At 35.0% G+C, this 25,200-nt stretch overlaps 1 protein-coding gene across 2 annotated transcripts in view; it reads left to right on the forward strand.

The window, feature by feature from the left end:
• NDFIP2 (Nedd4 family interacting protein 2) overlaps positions 1–21,962 on the forward strand; it is a 44,401-nt gene extending 22,439 nt beyond the window's left edge. Inside the window, exons 4-9 of one of the 2 annotated variants that reach the window (XM_056482327.1) lie at positions 1,134–1,193; positions 4,215–4,302; positions 12,552–12,676; positions 15,734–15,800; positions 18,468–18,573; positions 20,419–21,962. In XM_056482327.1, coding sequence (XP_056338302.1) covers positions 1,134–1,193; positions 4,215–4,302; positions 12,552–12,676; positions 15,734–15,800; positions 18,468–18,571 — 444 coding nt within the window. In that variant the 3' untranslated portion in view covers positions 18,572–18,573; positions 20,419–21,962. The remainder of the gene's footprint in view (positions 1–1,133; positions 1,194–4,214; positions 4,303–12,551; positions 12,677–15,733; positions 15,801–18,467; positions 18,574–20,418) is intronic. The other variant, XM_056482334.1, reaches the window with a different exon arrangement.
• Positions 21,963–25,200: the final 3,238 nt, after the last annotated feature.

Here is a 25,200-nt window from a genome sequence, read left to right on the forward strand (position 1 = left end):
ATGCTGAAGCTGAATTTCAGTTTTGTAGATGATATTAAAATTTTGTGCCAGTGCAGTTTTAATTATTGCTATTTTAATTATCTTACCATGTGATGCTGCCAAAAAATCCCTACCTTATTTAATACCTCTGGACTTAACACTGAGATAAACTAAGACTGTGTAATAAGACTGTCTTAATGTGGCAGATGGCTGGCATAAGAAAGAAGGCTCTTGTTACAGTTTGAGTGGTGGTTTGCCATACTTAGGGGAAGGATTTAGCTCTGAATACCCATGGAAGAACAGATAAGTAACTTAATTATGTAACAGTAGTGCAAAGTTCCATTGTTTTCTCACTTTCACAAGTGACAGCTGCAGGCATTATCTGACCCGCATGTTACACACTTCACAAAACAGACAAATTATTTTCAGTTTTTTATTTTCAGCCTTATGAAAATAGTGCTCTTACAAATGTGAACTCTGCTGTGTTCTAAGCTTCTGCTTTCTTCCTTGTAAACAAGGATATATTGCCTCTTGACAGCAAAAATGTGAACAGTTAGAAAAAGTTAAATATGCTTATGCTACTTTGAGCAATGTGTGGAGCTGATCATTTTCATGATGTACTCCAAAGTGTGCAGCAAAGGTTCAGATCTACTCATTAGGCAAAAGAGAGGAAAATTACATGGAAGTGCAGCACACTTATTAAGCAGCTTTTGTATTTTTTCCCCCAAATCATGTAGGCCACTTAAAAAGATCCTTAATGTGATCGTATTAAATACTTCATCATAGGCCCTGTGTTAACTTAATATGAACAATCTAAACTTAACGTTTACTGAAACTTTGAATAATTTTATAATTCTTTGGGTAGCTTGTCTTTCAGGAATAGATTGTGTATAAACATGTATTCTTTTCAAATGCTCCCAGATATCTCATTTTATCAAAGAAATTGTACTAACCCTGTGTCATCAGTAGTGATAGCATTAGTTGTCCTGGCTTTTTCTTTTCAAATTCTCAAGGTCGGTTTTGAAAGGGCAATTTAAATGGACAAAAATACTGCTAACCCTTTAATGACTTTGTTTATATGTTGCAATGAATGGCTTTTACTTAATGCTTTTCAGTTGCATTTGTCTTATGTTTTTCTGTTTTTACATGCTTAGCACGCCCAGTTTAGGGAATCTAGGAGTCTGTTTGATGAAATATTCCTCAGTCGTCCAGAGGTATGGTATAGTTCTCTCTAGTTTAGACTTTGCTATGAATTTTCCTGCTGGCAAACAAATGCTTCTGGGGTTAATTGTGCCTTTTTTCTCCCCACACAATTAATTTCTCCCTATTGGTTTGTATGCTGAAGTTATAATTTATGAGGTTTATTAAGTAATTTGACCCTTTCCTCAGAAGTTTTTCTCTGTAAACACTGCATTGGGTAGAGTTGTATCAGTTTAGTGGTTCTTTTCTTGAATAAGGGGATTGTCTCCCTGTATGCCATGCTAGATTTCAGTTTGAAAAAAAGCTAAAATACATTGAGGAGAAAAGACAATCCTCATCTTTCAGAATACTACAGAGAGCACGGTAGCTTATGGGGATTGAAAAGATTCAATAGATGCTGTGTACCATTTGATGTTCTTTTGTTTAGAGAAATTACTCTGTGTGACATGCCATTTATGTCGATAATATAATTTGCTGTTCAGATGTTTCTGTGGTCATAGGAGCAATAAGTTTTTTGTTCCTAGAAATGTCAGCTTATTTAGGAAGCAAGAAATGCTGTCTGTCTTCCTTAATTTGGCTAAATTTGTCAAAAATCAATGAAATACTGAAAAAGCATTAGTATCTTATAGATTTGCATATGTTGTGTTGCATTCTTCTCATTCAAAAGAAAAATATAAATAAAATATATCTCCTTGATAAAAATGTCATTATCTAACAGAAGTATTTTGTGAAAATATGTTTAAATTTAGCATTTGTGTAGAGGACAATTGTTCTTCATTGCCCATTTTTATTCCTCACTGCATGATGGCAAACAATTATATTTTGAAGAAAGGGCAATTAGCACTAACCAGATCAAATGAGAGCACTGAAAGACAGCCAGTATTAGTGGGACTTGAGCAGTGGTTAGTTAGTGTTTTCTGTCTGCAGGACTGCTCATAAAACCTCATAATCCTAAATGACGTAGATATAGGCTCATTTAATTTCTTAGTTTTGTATGCTGTTTTTTGGAGACAGTAGAGAGAACTCGGTTTCATCTTCCTTTTTGACATGGAGTGTGATAAATTAATAATTGTTCACATTTAATAGAACAGTGCTTCTTGCAAATATCTGCTCTCATGTTCCTGAGCTGTATTTATTGACCTGTGTTTTCTACAAGTGTAAGCCTCAGAGAAGCCTCTGCTAAATTTGTTCCTGTCATTGAGCAGAATTTTCTTTTTTCTGAGGTGACTTTTAAATGGAGCATAATTCACTGATTGTTTTGGAAATGCCAGTATGAAGTACAGTAGTTAGCAGACAATTTTTAAAAAGTCCAAAACTATGATGTATGGGGTTTAGTAGACCATGTGAAATTAAAATTGAAAGTACCTTTTTTTTTTTTTTTTTTTTTGGCCTGACTTGAAAAAGAATGTTTTAGAGCATACAATTTGGAGATACACAGTCAAATGCAGCCCTTTTTTTAATGCCTTTTCAGGCCTTCCTTCCCTCCTTCTCCATCAGTCTTGTAGCTGCAGCAAAGTTGAGCTTAACAAACCAATGCTGTCTTAGTCACTTAAGATGACCTTTTGGGAACACCTGAAATGAGTGGAGTTGAAATATTGTCCCTAAGGATTGTTGCTTAACTGGCTTTTTGTGCTTACAATGGAATTGTCCATGTTAACAGCAGTGTTCTTAAGTAAGTTATCTGATACAGTGTCATGGTTAATTAATCTGAAATATAGAGCACAGCTGGAATTTCACAGCTGTATTACTAAGGGTGAAGGTGACTGCTCTGAGTTGGTACAGCAGTTGTTTGAGCACAGTTTTAACTTCATTGCCATACCCTGGTAAATAATTTTGCTCTATTGACAAAGGGGAACATATGACAGAGCTTTAGATCACTGTGCTTGTTTAATACCCTTTTAGTCATAAACATTATTTCTGTAGCAAGTGCTTGTAGGCGAAACAGCCAAGTAAATTTCACTCAATCTCTCTTGATTTCATTTGTTTTTATAGGTAATTTCTTATGTCAGTTCCAATACATTATGGTAATAGGAGGAAAAATTAGGATAAGAATGTTACTTGTGTTTCTGTTTAGACCATTTTACTGCTGTTACTGACAGCATTATTTAACTTGTGTCATCCTGCATTGTTTTGATGTTACTCATTCAAGTGTAAAAATGGTGTTGAATTGGTTTTATTTTTCATCAGGATCTTTAGGAAGTGCTGTCATTCATTGTGAAATCTTTTGTGTTTGCCAGTCTACAACTGGAACAATGTTTTTTACCTGTGCATAGAACTGCATATATAATATTTGCAAAGTTCTGATGAAAATCGAGTGCTGAGAAACAACGCAACTCTCACTTTCAGTATTTTAAGGTCCAGCATTTTGCCACAATAGAAGAAATCTTTGGATGGTCTTGACTGACTTCTGTTTGCTTTTGTTTGACTTCAAGTGCTGTGCTTTTTGAGTTTAGAAGCCTTTTAGACACTTCTAATGTGCTCGCGCCCTCTAGTGACCCCGGAGGTGTTCTTTGCCTTGCTTGTGTTTGCTGTGGGTTATAAAATTGGTTAGTGCAGTGCTGTTGCATCAGCACTTGATTTTAAGATACTAACCTTATTCTATAACTCTTACTTTTTATTAAGGAAATTATTAGAAGACCTTTCCAGCAGGAAAAATATAGTGCATATTGTGTGATGACTTTTCAAAAAAATATTTAATAGTTTGACTACGTATCAAGGAAGTTACAATAAGAAAAAATTATGTTGGTTTTGATTGTGAAAGTACTAATCTGAAATAGTTCTCGTTTCATTTAAGATGAATAGACAGTATGTACATATCTTCTACAGAAACTTTTACAGAAAATTTGGGCTCTGTCAATATTAGCAACAAATAAGATTTGTTTTATAGATATAAATTTTTTTTTTTTAAATTCCTTTGTGTGGACATGTTACAGAAATGTCAATTTTCTTCTAGCTTTAGAAACATGATTAATACTTTGTCCTTTAGATAGTTATTCTAAACTTTTCACTAAATTATCACTAACCTGTAAATCCAGGAAGAAGAGTATCCACCACGGGATGATTTCAGTGATGCAGATCAGCTTAGAGTGGGCAATGATGGCATCTTCATGTTGGCATTTTTCAGTAAGTTATCTTGTATCCCAGACCTACTGAGGTATATCTTAATTGTGCCTTTTTCCTATGGAATATAAAAGAGAGCTGTGATAAATTGCATTAATGTACTGTAATGATCAGATTTTTCTGCCTTTGCACAAATTATAAACACTTCCTGTTCCAGATACAGCAAATATGTTGCCTTTTTTTTTTTTTTTTGGTGGCATCTGTCACAGATAAGGGGGCAAAGAAAAATCATAGTAAATGCTTGAAGGTCTAGCACTGGAAATTCTATAGTCTTCTAGTTGGATCTAAGGGCCAGATCACAAGAATCCGGCAATTGACTTTTAACTAGGAAAAATTTGTGAGAAACCATGTGCTGAATAAAAGTTACTGATGTTAGGGTAGTGAAATAAACACTCATGGGTTGATTTTTGGAACAAATCCAACCATGCTCATTTTCAGGTTAAACTAACCACTGTTATATAAAAATGCATTGTCTTCAGGTAACCTCTGATTTCAACCAGCCCTCCTGCAGCTCTTTGTCACGTACTGTGTGCACACTGTGCATGCCTTTTAACTTGTGTACTGCATTAAGCAAAGCCAGATTTAGCAACTAAAAGCTGTTTCTATGAGGAAGCTGTTAGTTTTACCAATTGCTTATTTCTCTCTAATTTCTGAGGCTTTTATTCCCTTTCTGAAATAAATGTGTTTAGCAACCTGGGTGGAAGTTTGGTGTTGGGGATATATCTGTTCTGCTGAGAATTCATTAGGATTAAAGCTGTTTGATAATCCACTATAGTCTCCATTGTCTTTCAACCTAGGTTTTGTACTAGTTCTTTCTTGTGTAATATATTTTGCAATGTCTTTAACTGTTGCAGATGCAGGTTACAATGTTTTCACAGAAGGTGTTTTTCATGTTGGTGTATGATGCAGTGTTTGCATTTTGGGATAAAAATATGTGTCTGCCTCACAAAGCAAATCTGTAGAGATGTTTATAGAGTAGCAAACTGAATTTTGTAGTCTGACCTCTTTCTGTAGTTGGAGCATAGAAAGAGTGTATTCTTGGGAGCAAAGAGAAATGACTCTTTCTTTTTTGCTTTATTTTCCTCTCCTTTTTCTATGTTCTATAACTGTTTGTATTCAACCTATTTAGATCCTTTGTTGTGTGAACTTCTTCCCTTTAAATTCTGCTTCAGGCCTTCATTAGCACTGTACTTGGAGGCCAAGGGAATTATTTGTTTTAATGTCTTAGGTCCTTTAAGTTGCAGATGCCCAAAATTGCATTCCCAGACCCTTGTGTCCACCTTCACGAGTGCAAGTATGTACTTGGATAAACTGGCAGCCTTCTCTGCAAATAGGTATTTAGCTGAGTCTGACTGCACAGGCAGTGCTCTTACACATTGGACAAAAATACTCTGTAGATCATAATTTTTCATGATTGTTCTGAGACTGTTTTGTTGAAAACTTTGTTTACCTATGAAGGAAATGCATAACATGAGTGGTTACACATTATAAGGTATTTAAGCAAGTGTGTGTTTAATTGGAATGTGTTGGTTATTATGGATACTGGGTGCATAGGGAAATTGCTAAACTTTACTTTCTGTATTTGTTCATAGTATGAGGAGTTCACAAAAACACAGTTATAAATAGTAATATACCTTTAATGTTACTTTTAGCAGTTTTTCTACTAGGAAATTGGTGAATTAAATGAAAAATGAGCATAACATAATGAGGGTATATATTTTATATGTGGATCATGTATTCACATTTGTCCAACAAGGAGATAAAAATCTCCAGAAAGTTGATGTATGTAGATTTAGGAGAGTAGCAATTAAAATGAAATTTGCAGCAAGGCTATCTTTTGGGTTTTTTCCCAAAATGAGATATCTTTAAAGGTATCTTCAAGTAGAGGTGGCAGATCACAGAAATATTCAAATAAATTCCCATAGTTAAAACGTAAGAGAACTGTATCAGGAACTGTTCTCTAGTGAAAGGAGAGTGAACAAATGGCTTGTTCCAGATGTGTTCTCCCACTTCCTCCCTGACTGTCAAGTACAGCATTGGAAGATCTTGGAAATGGAAGTGGAGGCAGATAGCTTTGTTTTAAGTTTAACAGTAAGTTAGCTTCTTTGATTTCATTTTATTCTAGTGAAGTGTAGTAAAATAAAGTGCATATTGCACTTAGTGATGTGCCACCATCTAGTGGTAGCTGTCTGTGTTGCATAAAATTGCTATCTCGAGGCCATCTAGTGGCCAGATCTGTTTTTTGGGGGATTTTGGTTCCTTTAGGAGCTTAGAGCTTGCCAGTTTACAGACCTGTTTCCCATCTAAGCTATAAAGTGTTACTATTTAGCAGAGCTAAACAGAGTGAGGCAATGCACACTGAAGAAGTGAAGTCCTTTGCACGAAGAGGTGTATTTTTTTGCTTGATTCAGAAACTTGGTGAAAGACTTTGGAAAGCAAACCATTTTATTTCTAATATAAGGAAAAAATCATGTTTCAGGAAATTGGTGTTGCCCTTAGTCTGTGATTTTGTTGGTGAGCTAAGAATCTGCTCTCTAATGTTCAGGAAATTAATATATGTATGAATATATTCATTTTTCTATGAAGGCAAAATGAAAAAAAAAATTGCTATCAGACCACTTCATTTTTTAAAAATATATTTTGTATTTTTAAGTCAACTGTGCCTTACACAGCATAGTAGAAATTTTCTAGAATGTCAGAGAAAGTTAGTAGGTGAGTTTCTCAGAGTATTTTTTTTTATATGCACAACAAAAGGGAGGAATTTCTGAGCTGTATCTTTCCATTTTGAACAAGGTGTAGTTGTGATAGAGCAAGTAATTGTCATGAACAAAGGGTTTGGTTTTTCATGCTTAATCTGCCTGTAGAGCAAGTCTTTTGAATTATGCCTGATAAACATATACTGGTATGTTATCTGAAGGAAATATTTTTGGACATCATTAAAAGGCTTATATGGTTTTCCTTTATATTTAAGGAATGCTTTAGAACCAACCTTTTTTCCTGTGGGTCCCCAGAGGAGTTGAGAAGCTTATCTGAATTCTTTGAAACCATGTAAAGGAATTTTGGGTTGTCCCTATAACATAGAAAAAATGAATTCATAGGTTAAAAGATAGGTTAATAAGGAGATAAAAATGGAGAAAAGTGTTAAGTAGTACAACCAAAACTTAAATGCTTGTACAGAAATCTGACCTTTTTGAACATCTAAGCTATTTAAGCACTGTATACAACACACATCAATAAAATCTTGTTTTACAGGGCAATGTAAAAGTACATGGTGTCCTAGATAGTGTATCGGAACAGAAAATAACTGTACCAAAATTTTGTAAACTAATATTGATACAGTTTTCAAAATTGTTAAGTTCCTCAAACAGTCAATAAACTGCACACAGTTAAACCTATTTTGGGGGTTTCAAGGGGGTCCTAGCTGGATGGCAGAGTTGTAGCACAAGCTCAGGGAGAGCAGAGTCTCCTGGTGAATGCTTCCTGAGTAGTGGTAAGCATGGTTGAATTTCCCATGGAAGGCTTCCTCTGTGTAACTTTAGGAAACCTGACTTGTCTGTCTCTATCACAAATGTTATGCAGGTTTCTCTTAGTCATGCAAGAGAAGCTGAGGAGAAGTTACTTCATTAAAATTTTAAATGTTGGGAGATAGAGGAACTGTTTTGAGTTCTTATTTCTCTCTGGTTATTAGGGGAGGCTCACTGACCTTCATACACAATCACCTAACTTCTTTCTTACTGTAGAAAAAATTTGACTTACATAGTTTTTCTGTATGCATTATATCTAATACAAAACAACTGGAATGAAGAAGCTTCTAGGTTGGCTAGTAAGAAAAACATAGCAGCAAGAGTAATGAGTAGGAATAAATTGCTGAGGAATGTTTCTGAACATTAATCACTAAGAAAAAAAATCAGTTTTTTGGGGAAGCTTACAGCCAACACTTCTAGTGATCATCATCAGTCTGTAAATGAACCTTCAGGATGGAGCAAAGATATGTATCCCAGTTAAAGAATTGAACAAATTCTATGCAGGAGTGGGACGAGCAATTCCTAGTGGTGTAAAGACCTGGTGAGGATTATTTATTATTACAGTATGCTTAGTAAATCTAGGCCAGATATAAAGCAATAAGCTCTTTGGTGTTTGCTGTATGTTAAAATAGTAAGTAAACAAACAAACAAATTGTGGAATAAAGACTATAACTGAGCATTAATTGCTTTTTGTATATTCAGTTGCTATTTTAATCTTTTTACAGGTTTGAGCCATGGCTAAAATTTGGAACATAAGGCTTCCTTTTCATGGTACTTATAAACTTATAAACTTAAAGTGTAGTTGTGGAAAGCTAAGTAAAAAGGATCAGCAGGTGAAGTGCTGGAGCATCTGAGGAAAAATCACAATGTAATGTGCTTGTCATTATTGTTTCATCTGATGTATTTTAATACGTGCAACTCAAAAGTCATGTACTTCATATTTTGACTGGTATTATTTGCTGAAAACTTTAAGGAGAAATACAGCATAAATGTAGGGACTGCTTTGTATCATGAACACTCTTTATTAAAAAAGACCTTTTGTCCAACCCTCCTCCTCCCAAAAGCTAGTTTCTTATGGTTTATAATGAGTTTTGTTGTCATGAGGAGAATGCTAATGTTTATGTTCTTCTTATGTGAATTACATTTATATAGACATTGTCCTCTTGTCATCACCTCAGGAATTATAAAATTCAAAAACCTTACTTTTATCAGTCCCACTTCTGAATGGTGCTAGAGTATTAAAAGTAGATACTGAAATCATGAAGCCGATACAGTCAGCATGACGTTCATCTAAATGTCATAAATTTGTTAATGGAAAGTTGACAATAATTGAAAGTTGGGTTCAAGTAGGCATGTAATGACTTTTGAGCTAGAAAACAATTCCTGTTGAACAGTGGTTTGATTTGCAGTGGAGATCTACGGGAACCACACAGAACTTGGCTTCATGAAGAAGATGGGCAAGCAGAAGTTAAGAATTCTTTTTTAGTTAGAATCATGATGTGGTTTTAGCAGCTCTCACCAGAATTTTCCCCCTCAGTTTTAGCAATGGCTTTCCTTATGAAAGAATGTTTATAAGTGTCACAGCAGGTACATTGTCTGTGCAGGAATGTCATGGAAGCTGATGTGGTGTGAAGGATGAAGTCATCTCTTGAACAGCTGAGCAGTGTCATTTACATTTCACAAAGTGAGTGGGTGCAGGAAAATATTGGAGGATAGCATTTGTTACAGCAAGGAACTTGTATAATGACTTAGTTGTCTCTAGTAGATAGAGAAAGAAGTTGGTAATTGTGGAGAAATTAATATGTAATTCATTTTACTGGTCACTCCCCTCACTGGTCTGTTTTCTCCCTCAGCTTGATTGGGAGCTTGTGCTTTGGCTTCTCTATGGCAACACAGGGATGAAAATTACCAAAGACTTTTGTTTCAATAATAAGTTGAGGCAAGAGTTATACTGAAATAAGCTGCAGTAACTCTTACCAGATGCAGTGTAAGCTGTAAAGCTCAGAGCTTGCATGGCTGACAGAAGATACACACGGATGCACATGATGGAAAAAGATATACAGATAGGCAAATGAGGCTGATCTTGATGTAGAGAAAAGCAATTGGCAGAATTGTAGTCTGCTCAGAAGCTGGAGATGCATTTCTGAAAGCAAATATTGTATTTTGTAACCAGATTGATACAAGGAGAATGATTTTCAAAGTAGTAATAGGACGTGGCATGTAAGAGAGAAGTAATGGGCAAGATGGAAAATATGTAGACATTATTGTTGCCCTTCTTAAGTTTGTTGAAATGATGGAGCACCAAGGCAGTGTTGGGAGAATTTCCCTAGTACATTGCCTGAGTTTTAGAGAGGTGGAAGTAACATGTTTCTTGTGCTGCTGAAGACACAGATTTTTTTTATTAGGTCCTTACTGTACAAGTTTTCTAGCAAATGGTTACAGACAAAAACTTAAATAATGAGATTTTTCTTCTGTACTTACTTCAGTTTTATTGGAATGTATGAACTTGGATAGTTTACAACTCTTAGGACGTTTATGTCTATTGTTTGGATTAGCTGCTTATATGTAACTTAATGGAACAGCAGACTGATTAGAGAGGAAAAAACCCTTACTGTGAACAAGACTGGAACATGCTGATGCCTTTTCTTTCAAGAGTTGGGCAAACACCTTGATGTTAAATATCCATCAAATACATATGCAGTGACAGTGGATTCTATTTTGAATATTTCTTTAGTTCAAGTTGAAAGTAGGGTGAAATTGTCAGTGTTCCCCTTTAATTATAAAAACTAATTTTTCCCCTCCTTTATTTATGACTGGAAAATCTCTAATTTTTATAATGCATTTTCAAATGAATGAGGTAATAAAAAAAAATCTATTAAAATTGTACATATTCTGAGAATTCCTCTAGTCCTCATAAACCATTAGAAACATGTGAATCCTGTGACCTTTTTAAGATACCTGTCTTTAGGTATACCTAACCATGATCAAAGTGATTCTTTGTAGCTTGAGTAGTGGGGAGAAAGAGCAATGTGCTCTTATGCTGAGACAGGAGCAGAGAATGCATTGAATAAGGAGCTTTTGAAATTGATTACTGTTAAAAGATGGTGGGTTTGGAGAGCTTGCTTAAAATAGGGAAGTCACAGTGCTATTCTGTAGGATTCTTTTTTAGTGGGAGTTGGATTGGTTTTGTTTCCTCTGCTCGTGCCAGTTTGGATCAGCATCTGTTCAAAGTTGTGGTGGTTTTTTGGATTTTGTTTTTTGGGGTCCTTTTAGATTAGTAATTTGTATAAAAGTAAGAATTCTTGTTGCCACCATCTGTTACTCATGTCTCTGACCAATGCAAGATGTTTTCTCACTTGTACTAAAATGACTATTTTGATGTGAAGCCTTCTAAAACTTTCTCTTGGAAATTCAGTTTCTTTGAAGTTCATGAAATTCTACTGCAGTTTTACAGATTAATTTTTCATTTGTGAGCATATCATTGCATCTTCATGTGGATTATTGGGAGAGTTGTAGGAAGGTTTTAAAGTATAGTTGGTTTTTATAGATAGTACTTCAAAATACTTTAATTGAAGAAAACTATCAAGCAATTTTCTGTTCCTAGTTGTATGTTCAAACTTTAACTGAAGAGACAGACTTTCTTTTTCCCTGTTGATTTAGTGTCTGAATTTTATGTACCAAAGTTTTGGATTTTAAACATTAAGGATTTGTAGGCAGGGGTTTTGTTCCCCTCTAGCCTTCTTCCATTCTTCTTTCCCTCCTCTGTGATTCTTGTGTTTGCTGTGGAGTTTGCTAATGTTTCCAATTTTCCGCTGTCATGTCCTCTCTAGAATTCTCAAGTTGCCTTCTTCTACCAGTTCCTCCAGCTCTTCTGTTTGATGGTTTTCTTTTTGGATGCCCTCACAGATTCCCAAGATGGCCCATTCCCCTAATTGTGAATTCTCCCACTCTGATGTAATGCATGCAACCTGAAGTTAATACAGATGATGATGCTGATGGCCAAGTACATATGCAGATATGAAACTAAGTTGTTGAACTGGGGGTTGTGTGAAAGTGTTAATTGAAGCAATAGCAATAGTTATGCTTAATGTCCTTTTTTGTTCATTGTTTTTTTTAACTTCTGTGTAAAGCTTCCAAGGCTTCTTGTGGGTCATGAATATGGAGCTAAAAGAAAAGGCATTAATACAGATCTAAAAGAGACCCATGAAACATCAGCTTCTCAACTTGCCTTCATTTCTACACTAAGTTTTTGGAGCAAGAGTGATACTTTTATTCTGTAAGACCCAAACTGGATAAAGCTGAATATGCAGCTTTGATACATGCATGTATATGTGCATATAACTATTTTTTTAGTTGTAAAAGTTTAGCAAGGGTTCTTCTTCTTTTATTTAATCCAAATCTTGTGTGTTATAGTCCTTTTTGTGGATTTACTTTTCATGTCCAGTATAATCTGGTTAGGTGTCTATTGCAGTGTAATACTTTCTTTTATGTTGGCATTTTCTCTTGTGTAAATTAGTAGGTTCCAGCCTGTTTACCATTTGCTTTGTCATTAAATGACTATACCATGGGGAATGTCTGGGTTCAAAGTCAATCTCTGAAAGCCTGAATTACCGGAAGGGAATTAACTGACTGTGTAAGCATGTCCTTAGTTGAAAAGTGAAATTACTGTTAAGTCTGTTTGCTTAGCTATACAGATTAACAGAAGCTACTGTTTCTTTTATTTTATAGTGGCATTTATTTTCAACTGGATTGGATTTTGTTTATCCTTCTGTATAACAAATACCATAGCTGGAAGGTATGGTGCAATCTGTGGATTTGGTCTCTCCCTGATCAAATGGATTCTCATTGTACGGGTATGTTTCTTGATTCACACTGTGCAGACTCTGTAGAGCAAATACATAATAATTTATTCAAGGATGCAATAAGGGAATTGAAAACCAGTATTTTTTTCTTTTTTAACCTGACATAACATTTGATGTTTACACTTTCTCTAAAATAAATGCAGAATAATTAATTCCTTGCACAAGTATTTAAAACTCTACAGAAGAAGTGGAGCAAGTACCTAAAATATCACTGATATTATAGTGTCCTGTATATAAGATGTCTTGGCCTGTTGGGAAGGGAATATAAAAATGCATTTCCTCTCTGTATTTAATTGTTTTATTCCTTGTAAGATACATATGGGATCAAGTCCAACTTAATTATAAATTTAGTCACATTTTTACAATCTTAAATGCTTCATTCTTGATGTTTTCACTGCAAACCTAGATACTTTTCCATGCAAGTTACTTAGCTGAGTGGATGCTAGATGAAATATAATGCTGCTTTCTGAACTTGAATTCTGCTTATCTGTGGGACACAACATTTAAAATTCCATTCCCTTTAATGAAGAAAAAGATCTTGGATAACTTAAATATCTTTCATATTCTGCCATCAATGACATTTTAAATTTTTTTTTTTCCTGTGTGAGTATTAGTAACTTGATATAGTCTTAGCACAATAGTAAAGAAAAAAACTGTAGAAAAATTGCATAGTGCTTCCTGGACATGTACTTCATCCTTCTTAGGGGTTTTTTTTTTTTTTTTTTTTTTTTTTTTTTTTTTTTTTGTTTGTTGTTGTTTTGTTTTGTTTTTGTTTTTTTTTAAGTTTTCTTTTTGCTCATTCAGAGCAGGGGAATGGTGCTGGACCAGGTGTGATTCTGGTGTATTTGTTGGAATTCAGGGGCTGAGATGGAATTTATCTTAATGGAGAGAAAAGACATAAATTTTTCAACTACATATTCATTTGGGATATTTTCAGCTTCCCTTAAGGCATACTAAACAGAGGGCAGAACTTGTTCATTATGTCAATTGTATTATTCCTCTCTGCTGAAAAATGTGCTCAAAACAAATATAAAAATTAATATATGCTAAACTTCCTTGTAGAATTACTGTGTTCTAGACTATAATTAAATTATTGTATGTAATCCATTACTAATTCAAAAATATTAGGGCTGGCCAATTCCAGTACCTCAGGGGTGGGTTTTTTTGTAATGAAGATCATCATGTTCCCCTGCTGTCTCCCTTCCTAGAGACAAGAGCAGAAAGCTCCTGAGGTGTGTGTTGACAGTCATTGTAATGGTGACACACCAGCAGGCCTGTGTGCACCAAAGATTCTGTTCCTTTCTTTCAAGATCTTCCAAAAACTTGTGTCACCCTTTTTCACTCAGGGTCATTAGAACAAAACTTTTTAGTGTCTAAGCAGCCTGAATTCACATATGGTTGATCTGTATCAGTTTTTACTTGGGAGAAGGAAGAGCAGGGGGAACAAAAGCACAATTTTCCTATAGGGGAAATTCTGCAGCCATGACTGATTCTGCTCAAGGAGAGTAGGAGAGGAGAGTCATGCACATGGGCAAGTATTTGGTTTTAGTAAATCTTCTTTCCAATCAAGTTAACTTGTAACTGTTGGAAAAGTATATTGATGTGTTTGTGTGTGTGTATATATAGATATATATTTATATGCACCCACATATAATGTTTAGAGAATTGAAAATACTGACTAGCAAGTGAGATGGGATCAATTTCCATGTGTTGTCAAAATCCTAGGAACTGAGTATTTATATAAGGATAATATAAATACCAACTCTTTAGTTCAACTTAGCTACTCTGTTTCTTGCTATTTTTTTTCTTTGATGATAGAAATAAATAGAATATATAAGATTAAACTCTCAAAGAATTCACGTGATCTGGCTTTATTCAGAAGATAACATGTGGATTAATTGAAGAAAAAAGCCAGCTTTTCCTAGAGTTTTTAAAATGTCTTAGATTGTCATCTGGTTGCATATGTGGCCCAGTATCTTTTGTTTGGTTGTTTTTTCTTTTGTTGGGGTTTTTGTTTTGTTGTTTTTGGGGGGTTCTTTTGTTTGTTTAGGGTTACTTCTCCCCCACCTCGTTACTTTTTGGTTGATATACTGAAATGTCCTACAAAGGGCAAATGGGAAACACTAAACACAAAAGTCAGGATGCAGTAAACATAATGAATGATAGCAGGGTAGAAGTGCATGGAAAAGCGTACAGAGCTGCTAAGTAGGTTATTTTACTCCTTCTGGCAACTCTTCACTCATCTCCCCATTTCTACTTTTTGTGTGGGTTTTGGAGACATTTGATTAGCCTTTTTATCAGTGAAGCATGAAGTCTGGAGTCTGGTAAAGGCACAGATACCTGTCTCCAGTATGATCACACCCTGCCCTCCAGCTGCCTCCCACTTCACAGGGAGGACAAAACTGTCTGCCATGGTCACTCGCAGGAACAGTTGAAATGGCACTTCAAGGTTCATTTAGTTGTGTTCAGCTCACTGCTGGGAACTGAATGCTGGTTTGAAAATGAAAAGACTTTAATGAGTTGGGGGTCTTTATGGGGCTGGTATTCGTGGCAGCGATTAACAGTAGGGGGTATACAGAAGGTCAAAAGCTCTTCTTTTGTGGGGTCAGCAGAACATCCCTGTCTGATAAGATTAAACTAATGTGGCTTTTCGTGTTAATATCTAAAGCAGCAGGCTGTTGTAATGTGTTTGGGATGGCAGGCACTGGAGGGAAAAAGGGAAAATTGACAAGTGGTAATTCATTATAATAAAAAACATCACATTACTGGCGAGTAATACAAGGGTGTTTTTCATATATATATATATTTTAATGGGTACACATGTATTTTTTTAGAGATTTTTAATTACTTTGCTGAAAGCAAACTGACAACAGAAGCGTTTTATTTGTGTATTAAACTGCAGTGCATAGGCTAGGTTTGCATTTTAGTAGGATTCATTACTTTTATTTTAACTTGCTTTTTCCTCCATGCTTTCTCTATTTGCATGGTGCATTACATATGTCTTAGTCATCTATCTTACTGCAGCTAAGCCTCATGTATGAATTTCAGTTTTCAGATTATTTTACTGGATATTTCAATGGACAGTACTGGCTTTGGTGGATATTTCTCGTACTTGGTAAGTGGCAATTGAATTAATTTCTGTTTTGATGTGGAAGTACTCAGAAGATGAATCGTGTAATTGTAAATAAGAGTTTTGTAACATGTTTAGCTATGTGCTTTTCCTTAGCTACTGACAGTTTTGTGTATTTTTCTTATTTTGAGATTAGTATTAATATAGAATTAATGAGGCTATTGGTTACCATAATGGTGTTATTGTGTGAACTGTGGACTATTCAAATACCCTTCAGCTCAAAAAATTTTGTTCTGCATAAGGGATTATGTGTAAAACTGAGAGTTGCAACTTGTGCTTTTTAAGCTGTTTCTACTGATCTAGAGGGGCAGAACAGTGTAATGAAAGTTTGGCTTTATGTGCTAAGTAGTATTTACATGTATAAACCTATATGTCAAGTATTAAATTTTAAGAAATGTGACTGAACGCGGGAAGGTGGAGTCTGCTGTCTTGTGCACAGGTCACAAAATGTCCTTTTTGAGTCCTTTGAAATGCAAACTGCATCAGCAGTTGCTCAGTAGGATGAGAGAATGGCTTCATGCTTTCTGATCACAGTGGTCCCATGATGTCAGCTTTCTCTTATGAGCTCTGCCTGCCCATGCTTAAAGTCTTACATGCATCAAATTCTGCTCTTCTGTTTATTTTTAATGAAGGTTTACCAAACCCTAACCACTGTAACTTTTCTCCAACTATAGATTTTGTAATTGGAATATGGACTCTGGAATGATTTTCTTTTACAGAAGTGAATGCTGCTATGCATTTTAATTTGCTTCCAGCTCTGGAAGCACGGTAAACTGTTGCTGATTCAGTAGGTGGCACTCTTCCCTCTGAGTCAATTGATTCAAGTGGCTAACAGCAAGTGTTAGAATGAAGTGTTGAGTAAGTTAAGAAAAAATGCCAACTTCGAGATCTTCACTGCTTGTGATTTACTATTTACCTTGCAAAAAATACCAAAAGTCTTAAACAACATTTCCTAAAAAATTCTCTATCTGCCTTTTCGTAGTGTTCAAGGGCATTCATCAGACTTTCTAATGTCCACCATGCTCTGCTAATGTGCACTTGCTTGAAATACATAAAACCTGCAAATGTTTAACACATCAGAGCATCGGTCCCTTGAATGTTTTTGTATTGTTTGAGGTTATTGTATTGAAGTAGGTGAAATGACTCTTTGTAGGCACAGACATTGAAGTGAAGAGACTCTTTGCAGGCACAGACATCTCCAGATAAATCTTTAATTAAAACCAAGCCCTGTGGTGCCTGATATTGAGGCTTAACATCTTTTTTCAGTAAGATGAAAATAGTGTTTGTCCTCTAGTGCTCCCCCTGTCCTTGCCTTTTCTATGGAAAAGGCTGTAATTTTCTTTTTACTAGTCTTTTGTACATATTTGGGAAGTAGCTCACTTTAATTTGGGAAAGCCTTATTTTTGGTCTGAAGTATTTGAAGATTTTTTTTATTTTTTCTTTAAATCACAAAGTTTATAATATGACTTGGAATGAAAAGCACTCTGAGGTATACAGTGTGCATCTGCCAGTCAGCATTCCCTTGTCTTATGTATGTTTTGCATGAGATATGCCAACAATATTTTTAAACTGATAAAGTGGCTGTATGGTATTGCTAGAACACCATAGAAGGATTCTACCTAAAAAAGCTACTTAGCAGGACGTGGAAGAGTATTATCATGTCATGGGAACACTGCCAACCAGATCTGTGTTTTGTTGTTTTGGATAACCTTTTGTTAGAGCACACAAAGTGGTATGTCCAGCATCTCTCCAGAAGTGAATGAGTTGGAGTCTTTCTTATGCATGGCCCTTTGACATCCTTCAGCCCACCTACTGCCATCTCTTCTCTTCTGGTGTTCACTGATCTGTTTCTGCTCGCTTTCCTCTTTTCAACATCTGGAAAAATCTACTTATGAATCACAGAAAAGCAATGTATATATTCACATAAGCATATATCTTCAAGGTGCCATTATTGCAAATGTAACTTATCTGTAACTATGATGTTCATCTTTTTCCTCTTCATTGGAATATTCTTTGAAATGCAGTGAAATGTAGATAATTTAAATGATTTTGAAATTTGGAGTTGACAAAACTGTAATATTGACATACGTTGAGTAATTTTCTTTGGCAATTGTTCTTTCTCCTCTTGGACTGGTGTTTTTTTATAAATGGTTAAATCCCAAGTCATAATCTACTATAATTCATTATAGGCTTTTTGCTAGAGCAATCCTTACTTTGTCTTTTATTTTTTCCTCTTTTACTTGTGGTACATTTATTGTGTATATTGCTAAAGGTACATTTTGTAAACCAGGTACACTTCTAACCCACTAGTAATTTATTTTGAGACTTCTACTTGAATTTGCAAATCAGATTCTTTTATTTTTCAGGTTTTTTTTCTTTTAAGTATTTTCATCAAGTCTTTTTAGCAGATGACACTTGGGCTTAAAATCACTAAAATTTGTGAAAAACCTTTCATAAAATTGAATCCTTGTATCACAAGATGAAAGCTGACTTGCTTGTTGAATTTGTGAATGATAAAGACTTCATTTTACTTTGTAGTAAATTACTTTGTAGTAAGTTACTTTGAGTTTAAAAATTATGTTTCTAAGAATAATGTGGGGTAGTGTGTATTTATGTAATATACTTAATTTTGTGCATTTTCTACACTTTCAGGACTCCTTCTGTTCTTTCGAGGCTTTGTTAATTATCTTAAAGTCAGAAATATGTCTGAAAGCATGGCAGCTGCTCACAGAACAAGATTTTTTTTCTTGTACTGAAGGTAAGCCATTTTTAGTGAGGAGGTTATCTTTCCCAGGAAAATGGCAAAGAAAAAAATATTCAAAATAAATAGTCAAACTTCCGTCACAAAGTAGAAGTTGCATAGGTTTTGAACATCTGTGATGAATATTGTATATATATTCTTCATAAGTTTGGAGATGTGTGAAGTCTCTTACTTGAAAGCAAGTAATGCATCGTCATTGCTTCCAGTCTTCCCTGGTGCTAATGTTCAGCAACAAAAATTAGCAGGAACATGTTGTTTTACCTAAGAAACAGTATCTGCTGCTGTCAGGATACTGTCCTTTGTGCTGGAAAACTGGCTTTGGTAGTCAACCTGTTGTCAGCAAGTTAGGAAGCTCTAATCTGCCTGCATATTAAATCTGATTGACATGGGTCTGAACATGCAAACAATAGTTGAGTACTGTCTCTCTTTACATGACTGGATTAAGACAGTCATGTACAAGTATGATTATTGTGTATGCAACAATGTGCTTTATGTATCCTTCAGGTAGCTGACTAATCAGTCTGGCACATAGCCACTTTTTTTTAATACTATTTATCCGTTAAATGGATTTATTTTGCTTCATTCTGTAACTTAAACCGGGGGTCTTTATTTGCATTCTACTGTTTTTATTTAAATTGCATGACAAGATAAATTTAAGCTTAGAAATAAGTATTGCAGCATTTTTATTGCTCTGCATTTCACTAAAAATGCTTAAAAATTGTGTTTTGACATACATGCAAAGCTATATTTGCTGTAAAAAAAATAATGAAGTCTTTTATAAATTTTCTCCAGGATTGATCAGAGTCAATTTGAATTATCTTAACAACATATTTTTGAAGCCTGAAAAAAGGGACAGTATTTGACTGGAAAAAAAAACCTGATTCATTTTATGAGACAGTGATAAACATTTAAAAACGGCTAATGACAAATGTGTGCTATACAATAGACACTTGATTATGAAAAAAAATGTTAACCTGTGACAAAATATTTCTTTTAAATGTGCTTTTTCTCTTCCAAACTATGCAGTAAGTCAATTTATTGAGGTATGTATTGCCTTTTACCAACCAGTCTAAATTGGCAAGCATGGCAGCATTGCCTTTTTGCAATAGTTAGCTATGGCTTCTTTTCTTAATGTTGTGGTAACCTCTTCAGAATACTGAAATTTGTAGACATGACTGAAAATATCTCTTAGCTTTCAGTACAGTAAAGTTTAAAAATACAGTTTTAAAAACAGTTGTTAGGACTAAATGGTATTTGAGAACTGTAGTTAGAATAGTGAAAGTGAAGGATAATGCAGTCTGGGATTCCTTGCTGTTCTGCAGTTAAAATTCTGTGTTGGGACAAAACGCTGTTTAACCAGGACTTGCTGAAGTTAATGAGCTGTCCTATCAGAGTTCAGTGGCTTTGAATCTTTTCTTTGCCTGTAAGCACCACTGAGATGTGGGCTCATAAGGTCTGTGGGGTGTTTAGAGATGAACACATAATATTTATGTTTTTGAAGTACTAAGTACTGAAACAAGAAGTTCAAATTAATTGCCATCGCATTTAAGTGTCCTTGTTTTTGAATAGACAAGTAAGCTCCTCAAAAGTGATTGCTTTACACTGATTATTAGTTTTAATTAATAACAAATAATACCCCTACAGTTAGAAAATATTCTCAGGTGTTCTTTTGAAATCATAACAAAATAACAGTAAATTTTAGCCTTTTTTTTTCTCCCATTCTGACATGGGGGTGGGGATGCTGCTGTTTTGCTTGCAGTTCAGGTTTGCTGGTCACTTAGCAACGCTGCTTCTGGTAAGCCATGGCGATGAACTGAAGTACAACTTCTTCTTTATCTCCAGACTGCATCGAACAGACATTCCTTTCCTATGCTGGTGAGAAACTTCCAGATGATCTGTAACCCTCCAAGTCTATCAAATAGAAGACTACTAAAACCAGAAGACAAATAATTGAAAATATGGCTTCAAAAATGAATGACAGGATGGTCTATGATCAAGTACCAGTTCTGGTCATTCTAGTAAATATTTATAATTGCTGCCTTTTGTTTTAGCACATTTGTACATGTGCTTGTTAAAAAGATAGTATTGAAGTAAGAACAAACTATCTCTAAGTATAGATTAGGTACAGTCAGACTCAGTTAATCTGTGCTTGTTGTATCTGAAAGATTTGAGTGGTAACTTGTTTCACAGCTTTTATGTACCACAGAGTTGGTGATCTGAACTTCTTTCTGAGTACAATGAAATGCATTGATTCAGATTAACCAGTTCAGACAGGTTTTTTTATATAATTTAGATTCATCTAATGATTGTATAGAACATTTTTAAGTTTACTAAACCCCAAAGTTCCTTGTCACAAACTTATATTCGCCAATATTTTATTGAATTCAAGCCAATATACTGGTTTGTGCTAAAACTGATACACTTTGAGTCCCCTGTAAATAACTGCATAAATGACTGTTTTAATTGCTTCTTAGGAAATCTGTCAAAATATATTTTGTAACAGCATATTCTCTAAATTTTGTTTAATCTTAGAGCTATATACATATTTTTTGTTAATTGGCTATTAAAGGATTAGTTAATAGTAGATGTAATTTTGGAGGTTTGCATTCTTGAGGTCACTATAAATACAACATCCACATTGAGCGCTTCTCAAATCATACAACTACTTTATGATGCTTGTTTAGAGTAAAAACATTGCCATTTCATAAGAACAAACTAGTTTAAATGCAAGGTAATTTGGGAAGTAATCTATGAAGGAAAAAAATTTAAAGCTCTGAAAGTCAAAAATATGTTTTACCTCTCCCTTTATTCATTTAAGGTATACCATTACATTCTTATAAATATCATCTCTTTAAGGGGTACTGGCTACAGTTCATGCACGTGTAGTTTCTTTTAAAGTTTGTGAAATTTATGCTTCTTCTCTAAATAGGAGGAGACATCTCTCAGTCCTTTGTACAACTGGAATCTCAGTTGCAAAAATACATTGGCTGTTGGTTGCACCTTTGAGGAAAAAAGTACAAATAGTTTCCTCCATTTTTCTTTTTAATTAGAATTCTGCTTTTTTATTACTAACATTAAAACCAGTGAGGTTTATGTTGTGTTAAGCTAGTGCTGTATTGAGTTTTGTATCTATAATGAATGTTTAAAATACACATATGTAAACATTTTCATTTTCCTGATCTTTCAGAGATAACTGATATTAACTAAAACTTTAGGGGCACCTCTACTTCTCAGCTTTTTATGGAAAGAAGAAAGCTAAGTATTATGTTCAATATCCTATTGAGATTTTCTTCTAAACTTCTATTTGTTTCTGTGTTCTTTTGCATTCATTGTCCAGATCAAAAAGAAGCGAATAATAAAGCATTGCTTTGTTTTGCTAATTAAGACTTAATGCTTTTTGGCTTTTTTTTTTTTTTTTTTTTTTTTTTTTGTACTTGATGTCAAAAAGAGTATACTGCAGTATTTGTGTCAATGTGGAATTACAGACAAATTACTTGGCAAAATAGGTGCTAACCAATCTTTTGTTCTTTTTCATCTCATGTTTCATGGCAACAAACTGTGAGGACATTTCTTTTAAGGAGTTAATGCAAACATTAAAAAAAAAAAAAAAGGGCAATATTGCTTCATTTTCTGTGCTTACCAAAATCAACTAGCGCTATTTTTCAACTCTATAAATTTTCCCATATTAAGTAGCTACTTCTGGTAGAATTAATTCTGTTTGGTCCATGCATTTTATAGGAAACTTCATACATGTACTTTGTGTACATGTATGGAAAAATTCTCATTTGGTCAGAAAGAATATGCCGGGTTAAGTATATACACATTATCTAATCCTCTATAGTTGATGCATCAGTTTGGAAGCCTGAAATCTCATCAGCAGGAGGAAGGGAACTGGGACAGTATTTTCAAAGACTCTGCAATCTATTCCAGATGTGTCAAATGCTGAATATTTTCCTTGCTATTTCCTGTGAGCTTGGTTTGGAGCAGCTGGCTCTGTGGTTTAGACACCTGGCCAGCTTTGCTTTGTGTCTTGAGAGTGTTGGGGGAGAAGCTCCAGTATTGCAGCGAAGTTGCCTGTAAACAGGTTTTGTATGAATGTAAATAAGGCTTTGATACTTGGGACTAAAACAGCTGAAGAGGGGAGGTGAGCAGAGAAAATTCTGGCTTGTTTGAGCAGATGGCATTGAAATTCTTCTAGTTTCGTTATCTACTTCTATTGATGTAGACACCACAGGAAGACTGAGATCTTGGATGTGATTTGGGTAGCCTGTGGGACTCTATTAAGATGTTTCAGAAACGATCAGTCACTTGTGCTTTCAGTCCCCTTATAGAGCCAAGGTTGTCTCCAAGCTTCTGCCTTTGCTGTCTCACCTAAGGTATGGACACAGTCCTTATACTGCAGCACCTTTTAACCTGATTTCAACACCCTGCTCTTTTTGTACCTTCTTCCCTCCCATTGAATGATGACAACAGGTGAGGAAAAGTGGCTTTATTCGTATGTTATCATAACATCAGAAAGCTTTTAATCTCTTCCAGTTTTTGAGAATGTTTTCCCATAATACTCTGCATTAGTCTGTCCTGTGTGGTTGCGTACATTGTTCACTTGAGCCAAGAACATTAATCTAATGAAATGACAATAGATAGCTTCCTGGACTTTTGAAGAGAAGATGAATAACCTCTGATATGGAAGTAAACATCTCTCAATAAGGCGCAAAAAAAAAAAAAAAAAAATCTTTCTAATCATGCTAAAACATGATTGACATGTGCATAGCGACTCAGAAACAGCAGAGTCCAGGCTATTGTTTCACCAGTGTATGTTGTTCTTTTCCAACATCCAGAGGTCCTTATCTTTTTCCTTTATAGTTCTGAGTGTACTTTTACCATCTGTATATTCTCTACTTAGCATATGATTTCAGTTCCACATCCCTTCTCCTTTCTCTGTGCGCTTGCTATGCTCCCTGCAAGGATAGGTAGAAAGGTGCTCTCCTGCATGTTGGCTGCAGTTAATAAATAAAGCACCTGGAAATTCTGAAGGGTATTTTTTTTTTATTTGTTACAATGATGGTCTGTACCCCCATACATCCATATTTTATTTCTGCTATGTAATTGCCTTTCCCCCTCAAAAGAAATAGTCAGCTTTCTTGGATTTTTACCTGTGGTATATTTTCTACTTGAGGTAACTGGAATGCAGTGAGGCTTAGAAGTATTGCAAACAGCACCAGATCTCCAGCTCTCGTTTCTTTTCTTTTTTAGGAACAAGAATTGTATCTATTAAAAAAAAGTTTAAAATGTTTTTTCTTTCATGCTGAGGGATGGTTACAGTTATTCCCATGTTTCTATTTCCATTCTTTTAGTCTTCACTCCTAATCTTTTCTGTGGGCAAAGAAACACAAGATTATACATGGCTGCACAGATGCCCATCCTTCTGAATTTTCTAGGGTGGTGTAGTCCCATGACTTCCAAATGCCCAGGTGCACATTGAACATGGACCCCTGCTGTTATAAATTGTTTAGGATTTAAATAACTATGAAGCATGCTTCACTTGGATGCATTCATTAACTGAGTCTGGTAGTTTAATTGCAGTATTGTTGCTGGTTAGTCCACTTCTGCTTCTGTTGTACACAGCGTTCTCCTGGAGTCTGAAGCCTTAGGTGTATCTTGTCTGGGTGTTTGAGCAGTTTGTTCATTTCTACTAGACATGTTACTGAGATAAAGCCAGTGCTAATCATGTAATTTATAGCATGAGCACCTGTGGGACCATTGCTGACATCAAGCAGCCCTACAGGAGAGCTGAGTGGGTACCTTTTATGAGGGAGTATGGGGATAATGGTTTCATACTGAAAGAGTGCATGTTTCATTAAGATAATATGAAGAAGTTCTTTACTGTGAGGGTGGTGAGGCACAGGAACAGGTTGTGAGAGAAGCTGTGTATGCCCCGTCCCTGGCCAGGTTGGGTGGGACTTTGAGCCATCTGGTCTAGTAGAAGGTATCCCTGCACTTGTCAAGGGGGTTAGAAATTAGATCTTTAAGGTCCATTCCAACCCAAAACATATATGATTCTATAATTATTATTTGATTCTTTGACCTCTCTTAATTAATTTGACATGATCTCTTGCCATTTTCATAGAAAGTCTTCATAGGGTTTTTTATTTTACAGGATGACAAGCTCTTTTTGATGGATCAAATTTACTTCTACCTCTAGAAACAAGGAACTTCTGAATACACCTCATTGGGTCACTGTTCTTTATCCAGAATGATGGAAATAATATCTGCTAATTAAATTGATAAGCCATTTCTACCTGAAATGTAAATCAGATCCCAGCTTAAAAGTTGTTACTTTGAGAACAGTGTGATGCTGTGGTTAAGCAAAAAAAAGAGGAATTTCTGTTGTAAATAGTTACTGTCAGTCAGTTGTAGTGTTAGTGTGCTTTGGATTCTCAAGTGCTGCTATTTTTCCCCTGAGAAGTCAGTTTTTGAAGTTTTTTGGGTTTTTTTTTGTTTGTTTTATTTTGTTTTGTTTGATGTTTTTTGGTGGGTTTTTTTTTTTTTTTTTTTTTGTAGTAAACTTGCATATGTTAAGTGCAAGAAGCACTGACAGCATAATCCAGTGGCTATAAAACTAAG

This window comes from Oenanthe melanoleuca, chromosome 1, assembly GCF_029582105.1.
Source record: "Oenanthe melanoleuca isolate GR-GAL-2019-014 chromosome 1, OMel1.0, whole genome shotgun sequence".
In the NCBI taxonomy this organism is placed as follows: Eukaryota; Metazoa; Chordata; class Aves; order Passeriformes; family Muscicapidae; genus Oenanthe; species Oenanthe melanoleuca.